We start from the raw sequence: 27064 nt of genomic DNA on the forward strand, positions 1-27064 counted from the left end.
AATAATTTTTGTTTGTCCAGAATTAGAAAAAAAGAAAAATCTCTGATAGAAAAAAAGAAAAATCCCATGATAGAAAGAAAATATATTCTAAAAATCATGCAAATTTATAAAATAGTTTTATTTTTATCAATAAAATAATTTAGATGTGATTAATGAGAATTCTTAGGCATTAGAGCAAAATATTGCAAGTTTGAATTATATTGAGTTATCTTTTTTTTTTTTAAGACTTAAAATGGCATCATGAGATGGTCGATGCTTAGCTAACCATAAATAGGATTTCTTTTTAAAAAAATAATACTTGATCAATTTATGAATTTTGGAATACAATATTTATCCGTCACAGGTATATATATATTATACAGACATTTGATTATTTTTGTTTTATTGATAAGACAATAATATCCTAGATGCCATAAAGGCTTATACTCGAATAGCTTTTTCCCTTGGACTACTGCACTTAAGAATTCCCTCTTGGGCACCTGCTTCCCTGGCTGTAGTGATATGCAGAAGTTCAAGTGTAGTGTGAACAGACATCTCACTGCCTAATTCAAATAGTATTCTTGCAAACCTGGTCCCAAATAGTAGCCCATCACAGCTAAGTGGCCCTGTTTGAAGTGAAACATCAATAATAAAAAAAATAAAGCAAAAACAGAAGAGAAAGAACAGACATATTGAAAAAGGAAATTACTTACCAACTATAGATTGAACTATTCTTTTCTTGACTGCCATCTGACCACTGAGCTTATTTTCATAATAATGCAGTGTATTATATAAATAAATAATTGGACTGTCTGAAATTTAAAAAGAAATTATGAAAGATTTTCAATCAAATTGCTTTGTACTTGTTTACGATACAATTTCGAATTATTGTTAGGGTTTGCTAAAGAAAGAAAGGGGTTCAATTCAAAGTATTACTAAACAAAAAAAAAAAAAAAACGGAAAGAAAAACGAAAAAAAGATGGAGAGAAAAAGAAAAAAGATGGCAACAAAAATTAAAAGAAAGCAAAACGAAACGGGAGGAAAGCTAAACGAAACGGGAGGAAAGCAAAACGAAACGGGAGGAAAGCAAAACGAAACGGGAGGAAAGCAAAACGAAACGGGAGGAAAGCAAAACGAAACGGGAGGAAAGCAAAACGAAACGGGAGGAAAGCAAAACGAAACGGGAGGAAATAAATGAGAAAAAGAGAAAGATATAAAAACACGAAAGAAAACAGAAAAAAGAAAATGAAAAAGATATGAAAAAATGAAAGATGAAAAACATGAAAACTACAAAACAGATGGAAAAAATAAAAACGAAAAATAAAAACGAAAAGAAAAAAGAAAAAAATTTTTTTTTTTAAAAAGTTAAAAAAAAGTAAAGAAAAAAGAAAGGAGTGGTGTCCTCCCATACGTCTTAGTGTAGTAGCCAATGAAAATGAAGTCTTTGGATCACTCTCAATCACAATCATTTTATTATTTCATTTCCACATGTAAGATGTGTTAAGATTAAGACAATTGATGAATTGTGAATTCCAAATCAAACCAGGTTTGAGATTATGCCTCAAAGTAAAAACTATTTTCAATTACGAATTATTGGTTGCATTAATTCAATATTTACATCAGCAAAACTACATGGATATAAAAAATGAACTTATTAGTACAACACAAATTGTTGTTGATCATACATTATTGGGAAAAGATGACAAGAGGTACAGAAAATGAGTCACGTGATTATATTTATAGTCAGAAACTGTAGCCCTGATTTTTTTTTTTTTTGTGATATTTTAAAGATTTCATCTTCAAAAAATTTTATTCCTATTTTGGTGCTTGTTAAGAGTCGACAAATCCATTTTTTAAATATATTGTTTTAAGCGAAAACAATATTACGTACTTAATTGTCATGCTGGAAATATCCAAAAATTACGAAAACTCATTGAGTAGAACTGTTACCGTGTTTTTAGTAATAAAAAAAAAAGAAAAAAAGTCCATTGTTACAGACAACAAATATACAGCCATGGCACAAATAATCTAAAATATTAATTTCAGAGTTATGTCCCCTTGTGCATAGACTCCTACTGTCTACTATATAACATCTAAGAAAAAAAATGTGATTTACCTAATTTTCCTTAAAAATAACTTACTCGATTTTTGGACTATTATTTTCTGCATGACAAGTACATATTGTTTTTGCTTAAAACGGTATATTAAAAAAAAATCGATTTGTTGACAGTATCTTAACGAGTATCAATATTTTTTTTTATTAAATAAATGAACATAAAGAAACAAACAAGGAGTTGACTCTACATGCATCAGCTTGCTGAAAGACCTGTACAGTGAGGCTACCTCTACTCTAAAGCGCCATCATGAGAGCAACAAGATGAAGATGAAGTGGGATAGTAGAGGAGTCAACATCGATGGTGAACACCTGTCACATCTCATCTTCGCTGATGATATAGTAGTGATGTCACACTCTCCTCGGGAACTAAATGACATTCTAAACGACATCTAAGAGCAAACCGGCTGGCCTCAAAATGCATCTTGGGAAGACCAAGGAGATGTGAAACCAGCACGCTATCAAGTCACCAATAATTATTGATAGAAAAACCATTTAAAAAAAATTGAAAGCTACATCTACTTGGAAAAGAAAATTACAAAAGATGGAGATCTCCTCTCTCAGATAAAGAGAAGGATAGCATTGGGACGGGCAGCTTTTGGGAAAGTGGATAATATCATGAGAAGCCAAAAAGCAAGTCAATCAAATGCTAAGATCTTCAATGAATATATACTACCTGTGATGATCTACGGTAGTGAAACATGAACCCTGATAACTCAGCAAAGTGAAATCTTGGCAGTGGCATAAAAGATGGAGAGGATAATGTTGGACATTACTCTACAAAACAGAAAGACAAACATCTGGATCCGCCAACAAACAAGAGTTATAGATATCAATACTGCCATCAAGACATGAAAACAGATGGGCAGGGCATGTAGCCAGACAACATAACAGATGGTCCATCAGGACAACGGAATGGACACCTCGTCAACATAAGAAGCAAAAGGGAAGACCAAGAACGAGATGGAGGGACAATCTGATACAACACATGGGTCCCACATGGCAACAGATAGCTTGGGAGAGAGATAGACAACTAAAGTCCAGGGTGGTGTGGGGGTGGGGTTCCTCATTGAGTGATAAAATCCTTACCGATATGAAGTGAACAGAATTAGAAAATTTAGAAAGCCGAATAATCATTTTTTTTTATTAAATGATTAAAATAAATTTTTCTTTGTTTTTTTCTTTTACGAAACTTTTATTGTAAAAACATATCCAAAGAAGACTTAGTACCCTTTTTCCCCCCGTCATTTTGTTGGTGGTGGTATTAACAACATTGGATGTGTATATTTCTCTCTCTACAAGGGGTCAATATACTTGGGTTAATACCATCAACAACAAAATGAAAAGGATTAAAAAAAGGGAGGTAAAGTTCTAGCAATTTTCTAAAATTCATTTTTCTTTAATGGAAAAAAAAGTAAATTTTGATAAAAACATAGAACTTATATACAGGGTGTTTTTTTTTTTGTTTTTTAGAGGCAACAAACTTTAAATTGACAACTATTTTCTTTAATTGCAGATTTGGCAGCTATCGGTTATTTGAGTTCAGCCTAAATTGGCAATTCATCATGTGGTTTCAGCAAGATGAAGCTACATGCTACAAAGCAAGCAATATGATCAATATACTGAGAGAAATGATGAATGAAAAATTTCACAAAATGAACTTGTCAACTAGCCATCTCGTTTGTGCGATTTAGCACCATTCAATTATTTTCTTTGGGGATATGTAAATTCCGTGTCAATGCTAATAAAGCAGACATAATAGACCACTCAGAAGACAACAGTCAACATGTCATTGTGGAAACACAGCCTAGTTTAATATGTAGAGTTTGGAAAATATGATTACTTCATATACGTGAGGGTGGCGCATATGCCCAAAATTGTATTTAAATTATAAATGTTAAAATTTAATCTTTGGAATAAACCAAATATCTGTATAATAAAAATATTTTTTTTGTGATTTATTTTAATTTAAAGTTCAGCGGCACAAAAAAAAAAAAAAAAAAAATCACCCTGTATATGGGAGCAATTTACTTAGAAAACGCTTTTCTGGATGTATAAAAAAAAAAAAATAAAAAATAAAAACACCATAGTTCCACTAAAAAAAGGTGAAAAACTCCCTGATTTAAGTAGACTCGTTTTGGCTATTCAATATGTAAAAGCTATGAAGTTGTTGGCAAATTTTATTTGAGAAATCTTAATTCAAAATAACTTTTCTGAAAGTTTAAAAGTATCCGTTCTAAAGAAATTTCAATAAATTGTCCACTTACCATGGAACTTGTAAAGCCCACCTAGGTGTTCCAAAATGTTTTCCAGAAACTTTGTTGTCAATGGCACTTCCAATAAACGATGAATAACAATATCTAACACCTGAAAAATATACAAGACAATTACGTATAACATCTATTTATATAAAGCGAGCTACATTTATGTGTTTATTTGTACATATTGGTCAACAATGGAAATGCTCTGCTAATTAGTAATGACAGGAGTTTTCGGAACTTACTCCATGTTCTATTATATAAATAGTAGTTGTGTGTGAGTGTGTTCAGCTAAAAGTAAAAAACTACAAAATAAACGCCCACAAAGTTGGTATATTTTTGGTTACATATCTTTGTACATAGCCTACATTTAATCTTCTTCAGAAGTCATCAGAACTAAAACAGTATTTATATAAAGATAGCTTCATTTGTACTTATATATCTATCTATATAATTATAAAACTCTTGACCTTGTAACGGGTGTTGTAACCCAACATCCGGTTTACGACTTCCAGTTGCACATGCGTATATAAACAAATAATCAATGAGACAATAAAATTTATTGTTTTACTGCGTATGTTTTCAGCGTCCCAATTGTTTTTTTTTTTGCGTTTAAATTATCCAAATAAACAATTGCTAATACTTTCTGCATTTTTTGTTAGATTGTTCATTTCCATATTACGTTTAAGTTATTTTAACGCAATTTTCTTACAAATAAATCTACTTTAACCCGTTGACAACCATAAGAGCATTTTACAGCGGTAATATTTACCCACCGCCTCCATTTTTTTTATTTATTTATTTTTTAAAATTTATTCTCCTTTTTAATACACCTTTCTTAAACATTCATACATTTTCTTCTGCACTACCAACATAAATAACTCCAAAAATATGTTTGTTTTTAATTTGCGTTAAAAATAAATAATCAACGTGACAATAAAACATATTGTTTTACTGTGTATGTTTTCAGCGTCCCAATTGTTTTGTTTTTTTTGCTTTTAAATTAAAAGACGTATCAAAATTTGAATTTAACTTTAAGTATTATGGTATCTGTTCGGTGCACATTTACCTATAAGTATGGCAAACACTTATAATTCAATGGCTGTAAGCTTTTTTTTTTTCAAATAAACAATTATACACAGAATGACTCAGAAATCTATCTATATTCTTTTTTCATTTTAATATACTTTCATAGAAATGTTTCTATTATGTCACAAGTGTCATGCTCATACATTAATTCCATAAATAATATAACATACTGACCCAACGGGTCACGGGTAGTCTAGTATATATATATATATATTGTTGTGTTGTCTAGTAGTTAAAATGTTCTATTATTCTATATGCAGGTGTTTCACGAAAAATAAAACAGTTCATTAACATTCAGTCTGTAAGGCGCATGTAAATAACATACCTCTCTCTGTTGTATCTTCGTTTCTATCCATTATTCAAGTTCATCTTCCTCCGAAAGAAACTAAACAACAATGGATTATATATTTGATAATTTTATTCTTGATGTAATTGTCTAAATCATTCTAAAGTTGCGTTTCATCCAGCTTCCAAAATGCAGAGATGATATCAGTTCTGCTAACTTGTTCGACTTTCCAGTCCGACTAAATCAAACTCATTACATGTATTAGCAAGCTATTTTGGTACGTCATTAACTCCACGTGACCGAAGACACAAATAGGATGATCTACCTTCGTCACATTTTTTTTAAGTTCTAACATACTGTTCCATCAAGTTAACATTTTTGTTTGTGCTAGTTATGAAAACTAACATTCCTTTTTTATTAAAACATTTTAACATAAATAATTTTATCTGTAAATATTTATTTCTCTATGATAACATTCTTTCTGATATTCTATTTTTACAAATATCAATAACGATCATGATAATGATTGTCAAGCTAACTTGGCGTTGCCCAGTCAGTATCTAACATTTGTATATATTGGTTTACCATGGAAACGCTCTGCTAATTAGCAATGGCAGAAGCTTTCTGAACTTACTCTGTGTTCTATTCTATAAAGAGTAGTTGTGTGTAGTCAGCTAAAAGTAAAAAAAAACTACAAAATAAACACCCACAAAGTTGGTATGTTCCTAATTGCAGATCTTAATACACTGTCCATATTTAGTCTTCTTCGGAGATCATCAGAACTAAGCCATTCTTTAAGACATGTATGACACATCCATCGTATTATTCTCATATCATTTCTCTCCATACAATGCATGTCCTCAACCCTCACTGGCCACATTTCACACTATGTTTTTCCATATCATATTTCTCTGTGTCCGTCTGTTCCACATTTTTTTCTTTTTTTTTTTTTGAAACTATTGGGTTAATCTAGTTGAAATTTTGTGTTAGTCTTTGTTATGAGAAGGTGTATCGAACTAAGTATTATCGTATACATTTGATGCATAATTAGCGATTAAAAATATTAATATTTAATGCAAAAACTAGCACAAATTTAACCATATTCAAACATCAATTTGGCATGAAAAACTCATTCTAAGCCAATGAGCTATAACTTTTGCCAGTTTTTAAAAGGCTAAAAAGTCTAGTTTCTTAATATTTTCTACACAAAAACAGAAATTTGTTGTAAGAGAAATAGTGATGAATGATGAAAATAATTCTTTAAAATAAAGTCATTTAAAATAATATTCTGCTTCAACATTGCTTTTATGTTTTTATTTGCTTTAAATGAAAACAAAATGAGATTAAAAAAATAAAAACTTACTGGAATGAATCTTAAGCATACATTTCCAAAATAAATTGGTAAATATTGATGCTGATTGGGACTGTTTAGATCCTGGATTCCTTCATAATAGAATTTTTCCGGAAATTTCTGAAAAAGAAAACAAAAATAGTTTACTTTAAAAAGAAAAAAAAACTTTAGAGATGAAAAAAACGAAAACAAAAAAAAAAACATTTTTGTATATTCTTTATTTTAAAACCTAAAACTATAATCATTGTTTATTTCCAACAAAAGCCTGTACCAGACTGATGTGTTGTTTTATTGATGACCAAATGTAAATTAGACAAGTTAGTAAATTTTTTTTAAGAAAAAAATGACGAAAAGGTAAAAAAAAAAAACTGAAAAAATGACAAGTAAAAGAAAAATGACAAAGTAAAAAAGAAAAATGACAAATGAACAATTAACAAAAAATGACAAATGAACAATTAACAAAAAATGACAAATGAACAATTAACAAAAAATGACAAATGAACAATTAACAAAAAATGACAAATGAACAATTAACAAAAAATGACAAATGAACAATTAACAAAAAATGACAAATGAACAATTAACAAAAAATGACAAATGAACAATTAACAAAAAATGACAAATGAACAATTAACAAAAAATGACAAATGAACAATTAACAAAAAATGACAAATGAACAATTAACAAAAAATGACAAATGAACAATTAACAAAAAATGACAAATGAACAATTAACAAAGAATGACAAATGAACAATTAACAAAAAATGACAAATGAACAATTAACAAAAAAATGACAAATGAACAATTAACAAAAAATGACAAATGAACAATTAACAAAAAATGACAAATGAACAATTAACAAAGAATGACAAATGAACAATTAACAAAGAATGACAAATGAACAATTAACAGAAAATGACAAATGAACAATTAACAAAAAATGACAAATGAACAATTAACAAAAAAATGACAAATGAACAATTAACAAAAAATGACAAATGAACAATTAACAAAAAATGACAAATGAACAATTAACAAAGAATGACAAATGAACAATTAACAAAGAATGACAAATGAACAATTAACAAAAAATGACAAATGAACAATTAACAAAAAATGACAAATGAACAATTAACAAAAAATGACAAATGAACAATTAACAAAAAATGACAAATGAACAATTAACAAAAAATGACAAATGAACAATTAACAAAAAATGACAAATGAACAATTAACAAAGAATGACAAAGGAACAATTAACAAAAAATGACAAATGAACAATTAACAAAAAATGACAAAGGAACAATTAACAAAAAATGACAAATGAACAATTAACCAAAAATGACAAATGAACAATTAACAAAAAATGACAAATGAACAATTAACAAAAAATGACAAATGAACAATTAACAAAAAATGACAAAGGAACAATTAACAAAAAATGACAAAGGAACAATTAACAAAAAATGACAAATGAACAATTAACAAAAAATGACAAATGAACAATTAACAAAAAATGACAAATGAACAATTAACAAAAAATGACAAATGAACAATTAACAAAAAATGACAAATGAACAATTAACAAAGAATGACAAATGAACAATTAACAAAAAATGACAAATGAACAATTAACAAAAAATGACAAATGAACAATTAACAAAAAATGACAAATGAACAATTAACAAAAAATGACAAATGAACAATTAACAAAAAATGACAAAGGAACAATTAACAAAAAATGACAAATGAACAATTAACCAAAAATGACAAATGAACAATTAACAAAAAATGACAAATGAACAATTAACAAAAAATGACAAATGAACAATTAACAAAAAATGACAAATGAACAATTAACAAAAAATGACAAATGAACAATTAACAAAAAATGACAAATGAACAATTAACAAAAAATGACAAATGAACAATTAACAAAGAATGACAAATGAACAATTAACAAAGAATGACAAATGAACAATTAACAAAAAATGACAAATGAACAATTAACAAAAAATGACAAATGAACAATTAACAAAAAATGACAAATGAACAATTAACAAAGAATGACAAATGAACAATTAACAAAGAATGACAAATGAACAATTAACAAAGAATGACAAATGAACAATTAACAAAGAATGACAAATGAACAATTAACAAAAAATGACAAATGAACAATTAACAAAAAATGACAAATGAACAATTAACAAAGAATGACAAATGAACAATTAACAAAAAATGACAAATGAACAATTAACAAAAAATGACAAATGAACAATTAACAAAAAATGACAAATGAACAATTAACAAAAAATGACAAATGAACAATTAACAAAAAATGACAAATGAACAATTAACAAAAAATGACAAATGAACAATTAACAAAAAATGACATATGAACAATTAACAAAGAATGACAAATGAACAATTAACAAAAAATGACAAATGAACAATTAACAAAAAATGACAAATGAACAATTAACAAAAAATGACAAATGAACAATTAACAAAAAATGACAAATGAACAATTAACAAAAAATGACAAATGAACAATTAACAAAAAATGACAAATGAACAATTAACAAAAAATGACAAATGAACAATTAACAAAAAATGACAAATGAACAATTAACAAAAAATGACAAATGAACAATTAACAAAAAATGACAAATGAACAATTAACAAAGAATGACAAATGAACAATTAACAAAGAATGACAAATGAACAATTAACAAAAAATGACAAAGGAACAATTAACAAAAAATGACAAATGAACAATTAACAAAAAATGACAAATGAACAATTAACAAAAAATGACAAATGAACAATTAACAAAAAATGACAAATGAACAATTAACAAAAAATGACAAATGAACAATTAACAAAAAATGACAAATGAACAATTAACAAAAAATGACAAATGAACAATTAACAAAAAATGACAAATGAACAATTAACAAAGAATGACAAATGAACAATTAACAAAAAATGACAAATGAACAATTAACAAAAAATGACAAATGAACAATTAACAAAAAATGACAAATGAACAATTAACAAAAAATGACAAAGGAACAATTAACAAAAAATGACAAATGAACAATTAACAAAAAATGACAAATGAACAATTAACAAAAAATGACAAATGAACAATTAACAAAAAATGACAAATGAACAATTAACAAAAAATGACAAATGAACAATTAACAAAGAATGACAAATGAACAATTAACAAAAAATGACAAATGAACAATTAACAAAAAATGACAAATGAACAATTAACCAAAAATGACAAATGAACAATTAACAAAAAATGACAAATGAACAATTAACAAAAAATGACAAATGAACAATTAACAAAGAATGACAAATGAACAATTAACAAAGAATGACAAATGAACAATTAACAAAGAATGACAAATGAACAATTAACAAAAAATGACAAATGAACAATTAACAAAAAATGACAAATGAACAATTAACAAAAAATGACAAAGGAACAATTAACAAAAAATGACAAATGAACAATTAACAAAAAATGACAAATGAACAATTAACAAAGAATGACAAATGAACAATTAACAAAAAATGACAAATGAACAATTAACAAAGAATGACAAATGAACAATTAACAAAAAATGACAAATTAACAAAAAATAAAAAATGACAAATTAACAAAAAATAAAAAATGACAAATTAACAAAAAATAAAAAATGAAATTAAAAAAAATAAAAAATGCAATTAACAAAAAATAAAAAATGACAAATTAACCCCCCCCCCAAAAAAAAAACAGTTTGCCAAATGATTTTTTTTTTTTTAATTTATCCTACAATATTTTAAAATTCTTTTCTCCTTTCTTCCTTCTGAATTTTTTTTATTACATTTTCACCCCAAACAAGGCACATTGGTGTAGAGGGCTACTATCAGGGGCAGCAAGATGTCAGTTCACGTTACACTTGAACTTCTGCATGTCAGTACAGTTAGGGAAGCAGGGACCTGGAATGGAATTCCAGAGTCTAGCGGTTCTGAGGAAGAAACTACTGGAGTAGAAAGATCTTTTACATCTAGGGATCTCTACTGTGTGGGGGTGGGATTTAGCTGCCTGTCGGGTTTGTCGAGGGTTTCTATGTCGTGGGGGCACAAGTGTCTGCAGTTCGTCAGAGCATTCACCATTAAAATACTTGTATAACAGGCAGAGGGATGCAACGTTTCGTCGATGGGACAGAGGCTGAAGCTTAGATGCCAGTTCAGGGCCTATCAGATTGGCGACTCTCTTTTGAACCTTGTCTAGGAGCGAGAGACTAGTAGCAGATGCACCAGCCCAAATGTGACAACAATATTCCATACATGGGCGAATGGTGGCCTTATAGAGGTACAGGATACTTTCAGGTGTCAGTAGTTTTCTAGCACGGTAGAGAGAGCCTACCTTTTTCGCAGCGACCCTGGCAATGTTTTCAATATAATTGTTCCAACTCATGTTTCCTGTGAACGTTAGGCCAAGCAGTTTGAAAGATGTACTCTCAGACAGGGAGTCACTGGCTATTGCTATTGGTGGCAGAGAAGGTTTCTTGTAATTATTGAAGGAAACCAGTTTAGTCTTGGCAGCATTGAATGTGACCATCCATTTATGTCCCCATTCTACTACAAATTGGAGGTCATCCTCTAGTGTTTTTGCCATTTCTTTAGATATGTGTTCATTTGTTTTCCTGTCATGCCTGTTATAGAGTGTGGTGTCATCAGCATATATACCCATCTCAGAGGCAGTTTTGTCGGGGAGGTCATTAGGAACAATAGAGGTCCAAGGATAGACCCCTGAGGCACTCCCGCATTTATATCACACTGTTTAGATGTACAACCGTCGAGTCTCCCACTTTATTCTTTAAACAGTTTTCTTTTCATCGATTTATTATTGATAAAACACTATGCTTTCATACAAAACGATAATTGGCTAAATTTTTTAATTTACAAGATTTACCAGTGCGTGCTCACATACATTTCCACAATAAAATTAAACCTTCAGGTTTTCTCCTCTATCAACCTAAGGAATAACGAGCAGCAAACGTGCATTGAATGATTTCAACGGATATACCATTTTTATTTAAGATATTGCACTTCACAATTCGCTGGTCGTTTGCAATAACCATTAACAAGTCTCAAAATATTGCGTATTGAGAACATCAACATAGCAAACATACATTTTGTCGTCTTTTTTATTTTCTGTTTGTTTTCCATTCAAACAAACAACATATGGCCAGGTACAGCTAGTTTAAAAATAAAACTACTTGATCAATTTACATAATTTCTGGAACATGATATTTATGTTTTTGTCATGGCTACATACATCATACAAATTTTTATTTTTGTTTTCTTTAACATGGAGTGGAGTTCTGGACAAGGACAACAAAAGGAAAGAAAGAGCGAAATGGTTTTTACTTACTCTATGAAATTTCATGTGGTTCTCATGCCAATTGTTCTGTAGCCAATGCTCGCCAGTGTTCTGAAAAGAATGTAAACATCATTTGTCATGTAGAAAAGAAAGTTGTTTTCTTCTATCTACAAAGATACACTTACAAACATTACATATTCTAATTTAGAATCTCCTCAAACAGATTATGATTAAAAAAAAAAAAAAAATCCAAAATATAATAATCATGCAATGATGCAAATGGCATTTACTCTAGGCGGGATGAACCAATTTCTCCTGAAGAAGGAAGTTTCATGAGAGTATCCAGTTCACGAACTGTCCCCAGTCGCATGTATAAAAAAATAGAAAAAAAGATAGCTTGGAATTCCCAGGGACAAAATTAGTGAATGTGGAGTCAGAAATGAAATTTCTCTTTCATTAAGGAACCAAGTAAAATAAATATAATTTTATTTGGATTATTCATATTACTGTCCTAATTTTGAGTTTTATGTGCCACCGTTTTCACTGATATAACATCTGACTTTTGTCAGGTGTACTTTGCCAAACTCAGTAATCTGCATAGCATTTCAAACAGAACACTTTATTTAATACACAGGGGTAGCATGCTCTTGTTCTGTTAGCTATGAGTGGGTAGAAGTCTTAAATAAACCACAATTGTATTCTTGAGTGTTGCCCACACTGAGGATTAAATCTTCAACCTCCAGAGGAGTGTCGCTGACATTTGAAGTTTACATAATACTTTAGCTGTTGCGCCAATTCTAGCATGAATGTTAGGTTTAAACTTGTTCTTGTTTTAAGATGTATAGGGTGTTTTTTTTTTGTGACAGAAAACTTCAAATAAATTACAGAAAAAATATATTTATTATACAATTATATGGTTTATTGCAAAAATTAATTTGATATTTATAATTCAAATACAATTTTCATATATGGCATAATCTAGAGGTCCAATTTTCACAGCTTGCATTAGATTAGGTTGTATTTCAGCAATAAGTATCAAATGCCTTCTAAATGGTCTATTGCATCTGGTTTATCAGCATAGACATGTGACTTAAATAACCCCAAAGAAAATAATCTAATGGGATTAAATCACACAAAGTGGCTAGTTGACAAGTCCATTCTATGAAATTATTCATTCATAAAAAGTTTCTTTTACTAAATTGATCGTATCGTACACTGTGTGGCATGTGGCTCTGTCCTACTGAATAGTTGCCAAATCTGCAATTCAAGAAAACAGTTGTCAATTGAAAGTTTGCCGCCTATAAAAAAAATTTAAAAAAATAGAAAAATCCACCCTATATTAAACTTAGAATAACAAGTTTAACTTCGAAATGTGTAAACCATGTTTATGTGGATTCTTTTTAAACCGGATTTAAATGCTATAATAAATCCATATTTACAGATATTAAACCTTCCTTGGCCTTCGGGATAAGATCAAAGTGTAGTATCTGTTCTCCAGATGCTGCACTTCTATTTCTTGTTCTCTTTTGGTGGAGGAGAAATCCTTCACGACCGAGACAATTTTTATTTTTGTACCTTTTCTCAACTCTGTCCCGTGGGGAGGCATAGTAAATAGGTACATTATATTTCTCTTTGTCTGTTGGTCTATTCTATTTTTTCTTGGAAACTACTGAGCCGATCTGGCCGAAATTTTGTAATTGACTTCTGAGATCAACGAAATTACTCAAATTTTGGTCTAAACATTTGAAATTTTATATAAAGTGTATTCACACGTAGGACAAGTTATGAACAGTAAATAGGGCCGGGTTGAACTGCTAGTTTGATATAAAACGCTCATCCTAAGTCAAGAGACTAACTTTTGTCAGTTTTTAACAAGCTAAAACGTCTAGTTTTATGATATAAAAAAATATTGAGTCATATCTTCTTTGCATTTTCCTGCATATATGGACAGCCATACCCAACTTTTTAATATATTGATGTATTACAGCTTTTAGATTAGTTTAGATAGCGTTATCTACGAATTTTATAAGCGAGTAAAATGATATTATTAAAAAAAAAAAAAAAAAAATGTAGATGCCTAAAAATCCCCTTTTCAATAAAGAATAGAGAAAAACATGTGCAGGGGGTTAAATAGTTACTCTCTGCAGCATTTTCATAGAAAAGACAATTTCTTACCATTCGAACAAATTCGGAAACTCTACTTTTGAAATCATTTGGTCGAAGTAAGAGCAACTGAATAATAAGGCAGCAGACCTGCGCTTCATTCGCTTCAAGATTTCTTAAGGCCTGTGAAATAAAAGAAAAAGAGAATCTCAAAACATAATTGAAATGAACGCATGCTTTTTAAGGACATCTGTTGACTACTAAAAAGAATGAATGTTGTTAGTGTGGTGGTGCTGTAAGCTTTGAATCTGTGTGTGTAAATTTTGAATTGCTTGTCTCCAGTGTTGTGGCAGTGAAATTTCAAATTCCTCGTCGCCAGTGTTGTAGCAATGTAAAATTTGAATGTTCCCTTTTTTTTTTATGTAATGTTTTGTTGACTTCTTTCTTCGGTAAAGAATCGCCGCATGTCGGAATTATCAGCTCCTTTCTCACACCATTACAACAATGATTCTACATTATCATTATGATATTTGAAAATGAAAGGGAGATCACTCATATTCTTCTCCAGAATTACCTTTTTGCCAGAATTGTGGAAATTGAAATTCCCAGGATAACTGGATTATCTCCCTTTAACTCTGGTAATCAGAGAGCGCCGCAGCCACATCACTTCCTGTTCTGTACATTTCAATCTCTTTTCCGCTGAACCCTCGACAAGTCAATAAGTAACGTTACTCTCTTCTCAAAGAACTCTTATTCTTACTATTTCTACATTCATTTCCTCACATGTATATTTATGTAAATAAATCTACATTCTTTCACTATCATATCGGTATGTTTCGTCTCTTCCTTATACAACACTTGCTTCTTGGTCACTCTACCATTCATTAACAAAAACAGGCCATCCTGCCCCACACAGAATGACCTTTTTAAGACCAAATTCCAAGAAAAATTTGCATTTTTTTTTTTTTTTCTTGAAGCAGTTCAGCTTTCAAAATTTGCATTCAGCCTTTTTTTTTCAAAGCATAAGGTACGGACGAAGGAAGAAACAAGCAGAATACAATAAAGATAGTAAAAATTTTTTTTATTACATTTTCACCCCAAACAAGGCACATTGCGACTTTGGTGTAGGGGGCTTCTATCAAGGACATAAGATACTGGGGTACTATGTAGGGAGTTTGACAACAAGATGTTGGTTCACGTTACACTTGAACTTCTGCATGTCAGTACAGTTGGGGAAGCAGGGACAGGGAATGGAATTTCAAAGTCTAGCGATTCTGGGGAAGAAACTACTGGAGTAGAAAACTCTCTTACATCTACATTGAGGGTATTTACGTCGTGGGGGAACAAATGCTTGCAGTTTGTCAGAGCATTCACCATTAAAATACTCGTAGAACAGGCAGAGAGATGCAACATTTCGATGGGACAGAGGCTGAAGCTTAGATGACAGTTCAGGACCTATCAGGTTGGAGATCCCTTTTCAACCTTGTCTAGGAGTGAGAGATTAGTAGCAGATGCACCAGCCCAAATATGACAACAATACTCCATACATAGGCGAATAATAAATTCTGAACAAATTAAGTACATGCTATGACTAGAAATTGAAACTGAAACCTTGAGATTTTCAGTCCGAGATTCTACTAACTGATCTATTTGGATTTTCTTATTGAGCTCATAACAAAATAAATAAAATTTTGGTGTGACATCATTTATTTATGATTCACATCGAGTTTTGAAACAAATTACATAGGTACCATTTTTTTTCACTTGAAATTCAATATTTTTTTGTTTGTATAATATAAAAGCGTCTTCATTTTTTTATACAGTAAAACCCCGGGATACAATGGCTCTAGGACACTTTTTTTCCAGGTTATGATGTGTAATACAATGTTTTTCCGGCTCCTGGTTATGGTATTTGCTCTGCCTTACAGTGTTATTTATAATGTTATTTGATTATATACATGTGTATTATACACGGGACTGTATTTTGTTACTAATTTTTAATGTTGTATCCTGGGGTTCTCCTGTATAATAATTTATATAAACGTGATTTCATATATTGAAATAGATGACATTGCTAAGGCTGCTACAAAAAAAAAAAAAAAAAAAAATCGGGCTCCCTCTACTGCACTAGAAAAATATTCACACTTAAGAGGAATAGACACAAAAAAATTGAAAATGTTTAAAATATCTCGATAATCAAATGTATAGAAAGAGCTTGATGAGCCAAGAAAGAATCCTTAAATTTTTTGACATCAGACTTAAAATAAGTTATGACTATTTTTGCGATCCACATGTTTGGATATTTTTCCCTTTTTTTGAGACCACGTGTTACGTCACATTTTTTACATTACTTTTTCAGTGAAAAAAAAAATCTTACACACATCAATACAAATGCTGAATACCATGCTATCATCAGAAATATCCAGGCAGTTAACGTAAAACGCTAGAAACGTTGACAAAGGGAGTAAATAGGAAATAAATTACTTCTGAAACATTAAATATCAAATTTAAAAAACAAAACACTCATTTGTCACGACCAAATATTTCATTTTTGAATAACAAAGAGCAATAAAAATAGTTTTACGTTTATGCGTTTTAACAAAATATTTATATTCTTGTTCTAATAAACCAATTGCACCTAAATCTTTCTTAAAGGACGTTGGCTACTACAATTTTGTCGTTCCAGTGTTTGGACACCTATCAGCATTTATGTAAACTGGAAAATTTTGACGACAACATGGCCTTTATTTCAATAGCATACCAATTTATTTATATTTACCTTGAATTGCTTTATAGTTATCATTAATAAATATTAATGTACAAAAATATTAATTTAGGTGACTAAAATAGAAAATTTTTTATTAGTTTAAGAGTGAGCTGAAAGAAAGTCATCGGCTTTGGCGTGATTATTTTATTCTAAATGTTTGTTAAAGGATGTTGGCTACTGTGATTTTATTGGTTCAGCATTTGGGCATCTGTTTACCTTTTATGTAAACTCAGACGATATCATGTTCCTTATTTTGCATAAGTAATAATTTATTTATATTTATTTTGAATTGCCTTATAATTATAATTAATAAATATAGATGTGCAAAATTATTAATTTAGGTGACCTAAATAGGAAGTGTCTAATGTTTAAAAATGTCCCTGTAAGCATGTCTATAATTTACTGTAATGCCTATTGCAAGTTGCCTTGTTTGAAATGAACATCAACATTGGGTCTTTGGAGAGCATTGCAGATGACCATTCAAGATGGAGAGGTGAAACGAGAACATTGCCAACATGTTTGTGCCCTTTGCAACAAAGCCTGCTACTCCTGCATTGGTCTTTTCAGCCACAAGCAGTTCTGCTCCCGCCAAGCAGACAGCCTGGACAGCTAGGCTAAGTAAGAATGATTCATATATGGTTGGCCTTGACTGATAGGCTTACTAGTACTAGATGTAATTAGGAGTTTAAAAAAAAAAAAAACCCATGGAAGCCATTAATTAATATAATTATAAAACTCTGGACTGTGTGTGTGTGTGTGTGTGAGAGAGAGAGAGAGAGAGAGAGAGAGAGAGAGAGAGAGAGAGAGAGAGAGAGAGAGAGAGAGAGAGAGTCAGAGTTCCTTCATCATAGGTTCCAAAACCACTAAGCCTATCTTTTGCTAATTTATATGTCTGGCAGTGTTCTTAGATATGTTTTGTAAAGAAATACATCCGATAATTATCGAAAATCAAAAAAAATACAATCTTAAACAGCTTTCTCTCTTATAGATGAATAGATACAAAAAAATAATTTTTACAGGAGAATATTTTCCATTACACCAACCAAGGGAGATAATAAAATTTCAACAAAGCATTTCTTTAAAGAAAAAACAAAAAAAAAACAGATTTGTTATAATCTGGAGATATAACTTGGCAGAGCATTCAACTACACATTGAACGATCCCCTGTTCAAGCCTGGGCGTACCCCACCATTTTATTCTTATTTTTTCTTATTAAAGAGTTCAATTTACAATAAAAAAAAATAGGTACCATTTTGAATCGCTGCAAATCATTTCTTCGTTTGCATATTTTAAAAATAAACATTAATCAGAAGCATTTTCCAGAGCATTCATCATCAAGCCAAAATATCAACTGACATGATATTGTAAATAAACACAGATGGAATTTGATGAACGACATTATTATTATTACTTTTTATGTTTTTTTTTTTTTTTTTTTTTTTCGAATTAGTCCACCGGGCAAATCATTCCTTCTAATATCTAATAATAAATAGAGGATTGATTCTATAATAATATATACACAATCTACATCAATTAATGTTTGAGCATATCGTACACCAGGCTGCCAGCTAGTATATATATATATATAAATATATATATATATATATACATATATAAATGTTGTATTTTTGTTTCTTCATGATTTGGTTAATATATACAAAAAGGAACACTGTTTCAGAAATAAATTTTAATACTGAAAACGAATTCTTACATTCTTTTATTCTTGCATGATTTTTATATATATTATTTATTCAAAATATTCTTGTATGATTTTTATATATATTATTTATTCAAAATATTCTTGTATGATTTTTATATATATTATTTATTCAAAATATTCTTGTATGATTTTTATATATATTATTTATTCAAAATATTCTTGTATGATTTTTATATATATTATTTATTCAAAATATTCTTGTATGATTTTTATATATATTATTTATTCAAAATATTCTTGTATGATTTTTATATATATTATTTATTCAAAATATTCTTGTATGATTTTTATATATATTATTTATTCAAAATATTCTTGTATGATTTTTATATATATTATTTATTCAAAATATTCTTGTATGATTTTTATATATATTATTTATTCAAAATATTCTTGTATGATTTTTATATATATTATTTATTCAAAATATTCTTGTATGATTTTTATATATATTATTTATTCAAAATATTCTTGTATGATTTTTATATATATTATTTATTCAAAATATTCTTGTATGATTTTTATATATATTATTTATTCAAAATATTCTTGTATGATTTTTATATATATTATTTATTCAAAATATTCTTGTATGATTTTTATATATATTATTTATTCAAAATATTCTTGTATGATTTTATATATATTATTTATTCAAAATATTCTTGTATGATTTTTATATATATTATTTATTCAAAATATTCTTGTATGATTTTTATATATATTATTTATTCAAAATATTCTTGTATGATTTTTATATATTATTTATTCAAAATATTCTTGTATGATTTTTATATATATTATTTATTCAAAATATTCTTGTATGATTTTTATATTATTTATTTATTCAAAATATTCTTGTATGATTTTTATATTATTTATTTATTCAAAATATTCTTGTATGATTTTTATATTATTTATTTATTCAAAATATTCTTGTATGATTTTTATATATTATTTATTCAAAATATTCTTGTATGATTTTTATATATATTATTTATTCAAAAGGAATCAACATTCAAAAGGTTATCTCATTTGCATATTACATTAAAGAAAATCTGTTCTAATAATTGGCTCTAAATTTTTAATGAAAATTAGTAACAGTTTAATTAATTTAAGCATTCTATTTAGAAATATTATATAAAGTTTATTTTATTTATTTTTAATTTAATTTACATTTAATTTAATCTATTTATTATTATTATTATTATTATAACCAACATCAGCTGAATTTAAAAACGGAAGTTTTCATTTAACCTACGAATTATTTCCCTTTAAGCTATGTGATTTTGTTTCCCTGTTTGATGAAGATGGCTGTTTTATGCTTCCAAAACTCCAAAATATGGTAAACTTTCAGGAAAATCGTAACTTAGAGTATTTGGTGTATCTTAAATAGTAGGTGACTAAACCCTTTGCTCGGTAATGTTTTTTTTACATGGCAATAACTTTTTAGTAATAAAAATAAAAGGTTTTACTTACAAGGCAGAGTACGACCCGATCAATGGTTACAATATTATACTTCCAGACCATGTCATTCAAAACATCAACATACTGAAATACAAGAATGAAAGAAATGCATGAACGAATATTCAGTTTCAAACCTTTTTCCATTATACGTAAGTGTTTCTTGATGTCATAAGTTCTTGTTGAGCCGTCCTCATAAATAATCAAATTCTACCCAATTTACACCATTAACGATTACTAAACTACCACCTTACATTCATTAACACTTACTCTTGAGTGGCCTTTGGGCCTTGATAAGTGGTGAATCTGAAGCAAAAAAAAAAAATATAGGGGATAATATTTGGCACTTATGTAGTTTAACATTCTAAAGAAACTTTAAAAAAAAAAAAAAAAAAAAACCCAAAAAAAAACATTCTAAACATGGGGAGAGGGGGCTTTGTTAACTGTTTTGTTGTGTGGAAAAAAAAAAAAACTCCCCTAAAATGAAAACAGTTTGTTTGGAGTGTTAAACTGCACTAGTGCCCCCCCCCCTTTTTTTTTTTTTTTTTGTGAAATGTTCAGAAATGTGAGAATTTACCTTAAAAATAATTTATATGCAATAAATGAATTTTCATTTTTAGGGCAAAGTGTATCTGTTCTGATACTACACTTCATCTTTTCTGCCTCCTATGTTTGGCATCTTTGTTTCAATATTCATAAATACCTATTTATTTATGTAAGACTTGGTCAATGGTGGTAATGATCTGCTGGTTAGTCATGACAGATGTGCCCTCAACTTATTCTATTCATTCTTAGCCCTAACCGTAACACTAGCTGCTCATTAGAAATAAACAAAATAATGTGACAACATCATTTTAAAAATTGTGATAAACAAAAAAGAAAATATTTCAGAACTGTTCATCCGGAATTTGCATACTGGTGATGCTACTTTTATTAAAACATAAGTCCAGAATAGTTAACAGTTGAAAACTAAACAAAAAACAAAACCCTCTATAGTCTAGAGCAAATGTGGTATAATTAAATTCTGCACTTATTAAGTTTTAATTCAATATTAAACATACAAAGAAAATAAATGATTCAATATTAAACACTGTTCATAAAAAAAAAATACGACAAAAAATCTTATATACTTATGATGTGTTAAGTTTTAAAAAGACAGTACACCAAAAATGATGCAACTTTATCAAGTATTTTTTTTTAAACAATGAAAAAACATTTTAACAGAAATGGGTGCTTGTTAAGTTAGTCGACAAATCGATTTTTTTAAATATATCGTTTTAAGCAAAATCAATATCACGTCCTTAACTGTCATGTCGAAAATAGTAATCTATTAAAAAATTATGAAAATTAATTGATTAGAACAACTGTTATTGTACTTTTATAAAAAAAAAAAAAAAAAAAAAAATTGTCTACCACTAAAGATAAATATTGTAGCCATGACAAGTAATCTAAAATATTCTCTTCGGAGTTATGTCCCCTTCTTTTAGCCTTCTACTGCCTACTTTATAACGTCTAAGAAAAATGCGATTTTACTCAATTTTCCGTAAAAATTACTTTTTAAAACTTTTTTACTCAATGATTTTTCGTAATTTTTGCACACATTATTTTTTTCGACATAACAATTAAATGTGACATCACCGTCTTGAGAGAGCGATGTGCTCCCCATTGGGGAGGTTGAGACCCCTCTGGAACCTGAGGAAGACGGGGAAATTATGCTAAGATTGTCCATTGAATGTGAATTGAATCCCAGACAACGGCGGGTATCCAAAAGTGATATGCTTGCACTTGGAGAAAAAAACAAAATATTTTATTGTCGAACGAGATTTGTACAGGCTAACCTGGAAAAACACTCATTCACACTGGCTTTCTGAATGATAGGTTTTGACCTCCCACGACCTGGGAGGATGATTTCATTTTGGATCTCAGATTGCAAAACTCTGGTAATATTAGAGAAGTGCACATATGCAAATGTACCTGGGGTTTCCCCAAATACGTGGCTTGCTTTGATTGGTTCAGCAGATTGCCAAGCCCCAACCCGTGACCTTACTATAAAAAGTCAATAACCACTCGAATCAGACAGATTTTGCACAGAAATCTCAGAAGAGACAGCTCCTGACGCCTGACGACCCCCCCCTCTCCGTCATCCTGACTAACAATCCAGTGAGCAGAAGAAAGAGATTTGTGAAACTTGAAATGTTTTAGTAATTGAATGTTGTACATATGTAAAAAAGATCTAACTTTTGTGAAATTAATTTTTAGTAGATAGAAACCCTAGTTCTGTCCGTCTTTCTTTCTGGCGCATGCAAGCTTCGCTTTTTGCTTTCAGCAGAATTCTACACAGAGGCGTTGAGAATTCAATATGGAGATCCCCGGTAGACTGGACATCACGAGCCACAGTTTCTGAAGAAGTAGAGGTCAGTTGCTTGACCTGAGAGCGGGAGATCTGACCACAAAATACTTAATATTGTTTTTGCTAAAAACAGTATATTTAAAAAAAAAAAAAAAAATTGATCTATCGACTACCTTAACAAGAACCAAAAAATGTTGCGTCGCAGCCATCGTAAGAGATGGCCTATCAGCTGAAAAATGACGTCATCGCCAAAGTCCTAGCAAGCAAGATATGTAGAACACTTAGACTGTCGATAACGAGCAGAAATTTTTACAGAAAATTGGATTTAAAAAAAAAAAAAAAAAAAGAAAGATAAATACGATGATTTATATTGAAACTCTTCCAATATTAATAATAATAAAAAAAAGCATTGAAAGAAGGAAAGTTCTTTGTTTATGCGTTAAAAGCAATTGAACATTTTGTTATATTACGGATTTTCAATATTAGAATACATTCTTTATTTACTTATAAATTACATTTAAAAAAAAAAAAAAAAAAGAACACGATTTGATTTGTAGGGAAACTAAAGCTTATAAAAATTATGCATGTGAGATTAGGTATGTTTGAAGCAGACAACAATCAAATGTTTCAAAACATGAAATAAGACAAACATTAAAATTAAACGATTTAAAAAAAAATTAAAACGAACAATACCTCTTTAATCAAAATGAACAATAAATATTTTTTTTTAAATCAAAGAGAACAATATTTTTAAAAATTAAAACTGAAAAACAAACTATAAATTAGTTTAAATGAAAAACGAATAAGTTAGTTTAAATGAAAAACAAACTATAAATTAGTTTAAATGAAAAACGAACGATAAGTTAGTTTAAATGAAAAACGAACAATAAGTTAGTTTAAATGAAAAACAAACGATAAGTTAATAAAAGTTAAGTTCAAATGTTAGTATAAACAAAGTTACGAATGCAGAAATATTTCAAAGATTAAATATTAAAACATTACAAAAATCTGTTGTAGAATTTAATTAAAAGTTTAAATTATTCTTTTTCTGATATTTTTTTTTACTAATATTGTCATTCTCTTTGCTACAAAAATTGTTTATAAGAGAATTTGATGAACTGCATATCAGCATTTGAATATTTACAACACACTCCCCCTTTCCCCATGTTGGAAACATTTTTGGTTCCCCGATTTATTGGAAAGGGACCTATGTTTTCATGTTTTGTGGTGTCCGTGCTTCCGTTAGTCCGGACTATTTCCAGATAACCGTCTATTAGTTTTTCGTGAAATTTTGCCACAAATTGTATTTCATTAAATAGACGTGCACAGTGAAAGATTTTTTTTTACAAAAATTCCCGTTGCGCCCCTGGGGCTCAAAAGAGGTCAAAAATGCCCCAAAATGGCCACATTGTGCCCCATAACTTTTGATTCATCCATTAGATTTTTTTAAAACTTGGTCGAAATGTGGAGCCCATTATTCTTAATATAAATCCAGTATGGGTGACTCTGGTAAAATTCTGGTTCGCGTCCCAGGGGACTGACTTTCAGTGCTAAAAACGCCTCTTTTTGTGGCTCTTTTTTCATATTTCTCAACAAAAACTTTATATATCTGACTATATAGTGTTTTTTTTTTTTCATGGTGGTCAACTCAAATATGTGTTAAGGCCTGAAACTGCACCATTATCCATTTACACTGGGATTCGGTGTCACCAGGGACTCAAAAGAGGTCAAAAATGCCCCAAAATGGCTTTTTGCCCCATCCATTACTTTCCTGAAACTTGGCCAAAATGTGGAGGCCATTGTTCTTAATATAAATTCAGTATAAGTGATCGTGGCAAAATTCTGGTTCGCATCCCTCTGGAACTTTTAGGGCTAAAAAAACAAAACATGTCTTTTTGGAGCTCTTTTTTCATATTACTCCAAAGCTTGATATGTATGTCTATATAGTAGTTTTCCATGGTGCTGAATTCAAATATACATGTGAAACTGTATCATTTGAACATTTTCACTGAAATTCGGCATTCCAGGAGCTCAAAAGGGGTTACAAATGCCCCAAAATTGCAAAAAAAAAAAAAAAAATGACACTTTACACTATAACTTTTGCCCCGTCCATTAGATTTTTCTGAAATTTGGCAAAAATGTGAAGACAACGTTGGCCCTTCACACTTCTCACATTCATCATTTCTTCACTATTTCTTGTGACGTCATCTCACATGCAGCACAAGAGGTGGACCACGCACGCATGGCTTGTTCTTATTTCATCAAGAAATTCCAGTTTTACGATATTGCTTTTAGTAAATTGTTAGGTGAAAGTACAGAATATTTACACCTCCTCCCCATGTTAAATAATAAGTTTCTAAGTAATAATTTATTATTTCAGCACATAACATAAACAACATGCAAGACCATTTTTTTTATATCCATAATTTCATTTTTTTTTTAAATACATTCTGAAAAAAAAAGAAAAAAGAAGAAAGTGTACTAATAAGAAAAAGATAAACATTTGAAATCACACATTTTTTTTTTATTTAAATATTTTAGTCTCAAACATTTCATAACTCACTTTGCTGTAGAGAGATGGTGTGAAATTTTTTCTTTTTATCACATTCATCAACGTGAAATGAAAAAACAGTTACTTTTGATCCCTTTTCGTAGTTTCTTAGCAATTTGAATTGTGCAGGCATGTTAAAAACTTAAAAAAAAAAAAAATAAATAAAAAAACTAAAAAAACCATATATATATATATATACCTACTTCCGGTTAAGCCGTGGGACACATGACCAGATTTCACAGAACTAAGGTTCATAACGTCAGCAGACTAAATTACGTTAGTTAATAGGCCATCTATTACGACAGTCGTGGTTGCGTTTGCTTATTTTCTTGCTTAAGTCAATGGCCAAGGGAGATAATTCAGAGTATCACACACTCCTAATAATACTGGCTAGAAATCGTTTAATGATCAAATTGGATTTTATAAAAACAAAAATACAGGATAAATTTGCATAAATTTTCGTGTAGAGCTTTTTTTTTTTTTTTTTTTTTTTTTTTTTAAATCTAACAGGTGTGTATATAATAAAATTTTGTGCAATTTTTATTTTTTAATATTTGATTAAAATTCGATAAACACCTTAAACTCTCTACTACTTTTAATAAGTAGAAACTATAAATATTTTATTTCGTTTTTTTGTGCATCAATATAAGACACATAAAAATCAAAATCGCAGCTGAGGTGATGGCGGCGATGTTTTACAATTTGTCATTGTGCAGAGGAAGACAACTCTCGTTTACTAAGAGATTTGTTGATTTTCTTTTCATCTCATAATTTAGGACCCTAGATCCGACGATATTTTTTATTAAATCAAATATTAAAAAAACAAAAACAAAGCTGCAGCGGATTTTTTTTTTTAATGTAACAAAGTTGATAACATTAATAAAAAAATTAAAAAAATGTAATTTACAACGCTAAAACCAACGATATCTTCATATTAGATGAAAACATTAAAAAAAAAAAAAAAAAAAAAAAAAAAAAAGGGCCGCTGCAACTTTTTTCTACATTTTTACGACTACTTTTTATTTAATTAAAAAGTAAATGTTATGGTAAGGTTTAAAAAAAAAAAAAAAGTCTTTAACCTTAAAAATACAAAGAATGACACTCTTTAATAAAAAGGAATGAAACTTTTAAAGCTGTGGTGATTTTTTTTTGTAACAAAGCTTATAATATCAATAACACCAACATCTAGTTTTTAACATTAAAAAAAAATTAAAAATGCGACTATAGTTGTAGAGGAATTGTAATTTTTATGAAAAAAGCCCCCAAACAAATGCGATTTATTATTCATGTTAAAAATTAGATGTTGATGTTATTTATATTATAACCTTTGTCACATATATTATTATATTCATTGGACTACTGTTCTCATCTTGAGTGTGATTTTTCCAGTTTTTGGTAGAGTTTTTCGATTTGTCTCCATTTTGTATTATTTCAGGTCCGTACTGAATTGATATGACATTTCTGAATTTTTGAGATGAGGATTGGTTATATGTATTATTATTCTCATCTTGAGTGTGACTTCACACTCAAGATGAGAACAGTAGTCCGATGAATAATAATATAACCAATTCTCATCTCAAAAATTCAGAAATGTCATAAGCTTTGTCAGTAAAAAAAAAAAAAAATAAATAAAATAAATAAAA

The 27064-nt window shown here is 29.2% G+C and overlaps 1 protein-coding gene across 3 annotated transcripts in view; it reads right to left on the reverse strand.

The window, feature by feature from the left end:
- The window catches only part of LOC145296725 (mediator of RNA polymerase II transcription subunit 23-like), a 171730-nt gene that overhangs the window by 23051 nt on the left and 121615 nt on the right, over window positions 1-27064 (reverse strand). For all 3 annotated transcript variants that reach the window (XM_080142729.1, XM_080142727.1, XM_080142730.1), the window contains exons 22-27: window positions 20536-20607; window positions 14642-14752; window positions 12518-12577; window positions 7089-7196; window positions 4360-4459; window positions 693-791 (exon numbers count right to left, since the gene is read on the reverse strand). In XM_080142729.1, coding sequence (XP_079998855.1) covers window positions 693-791; window positions 4360-4459; window positions 7089-7196; window positions 12518-12577; window positions 14642-14752; window positions 20536-20607 — 550 coding nt within the window. The remainder of the gene's footprint in view (window positions 1-692; window positions 792-4359; window positions 4460-7088; window positions 7197-12517; window positions 12578-14641; window positions 14753-20535; window positions 20608-27064) is intronic.

Source organism: Euprymna scolopes, chromosome 17, assembly GCF_053919585.1.
Source record: "Euprymna scolopes isolate OS-2025 chromosome 17, ASM5391958v1, whole genome shotgun sequence".
Lineage (NCBI taxonomy): Eukaryota > Metazoa > Mollusca > Cephalopoda > Sepiida > Sepiolidae > Euprymna > Euprymna scolopes.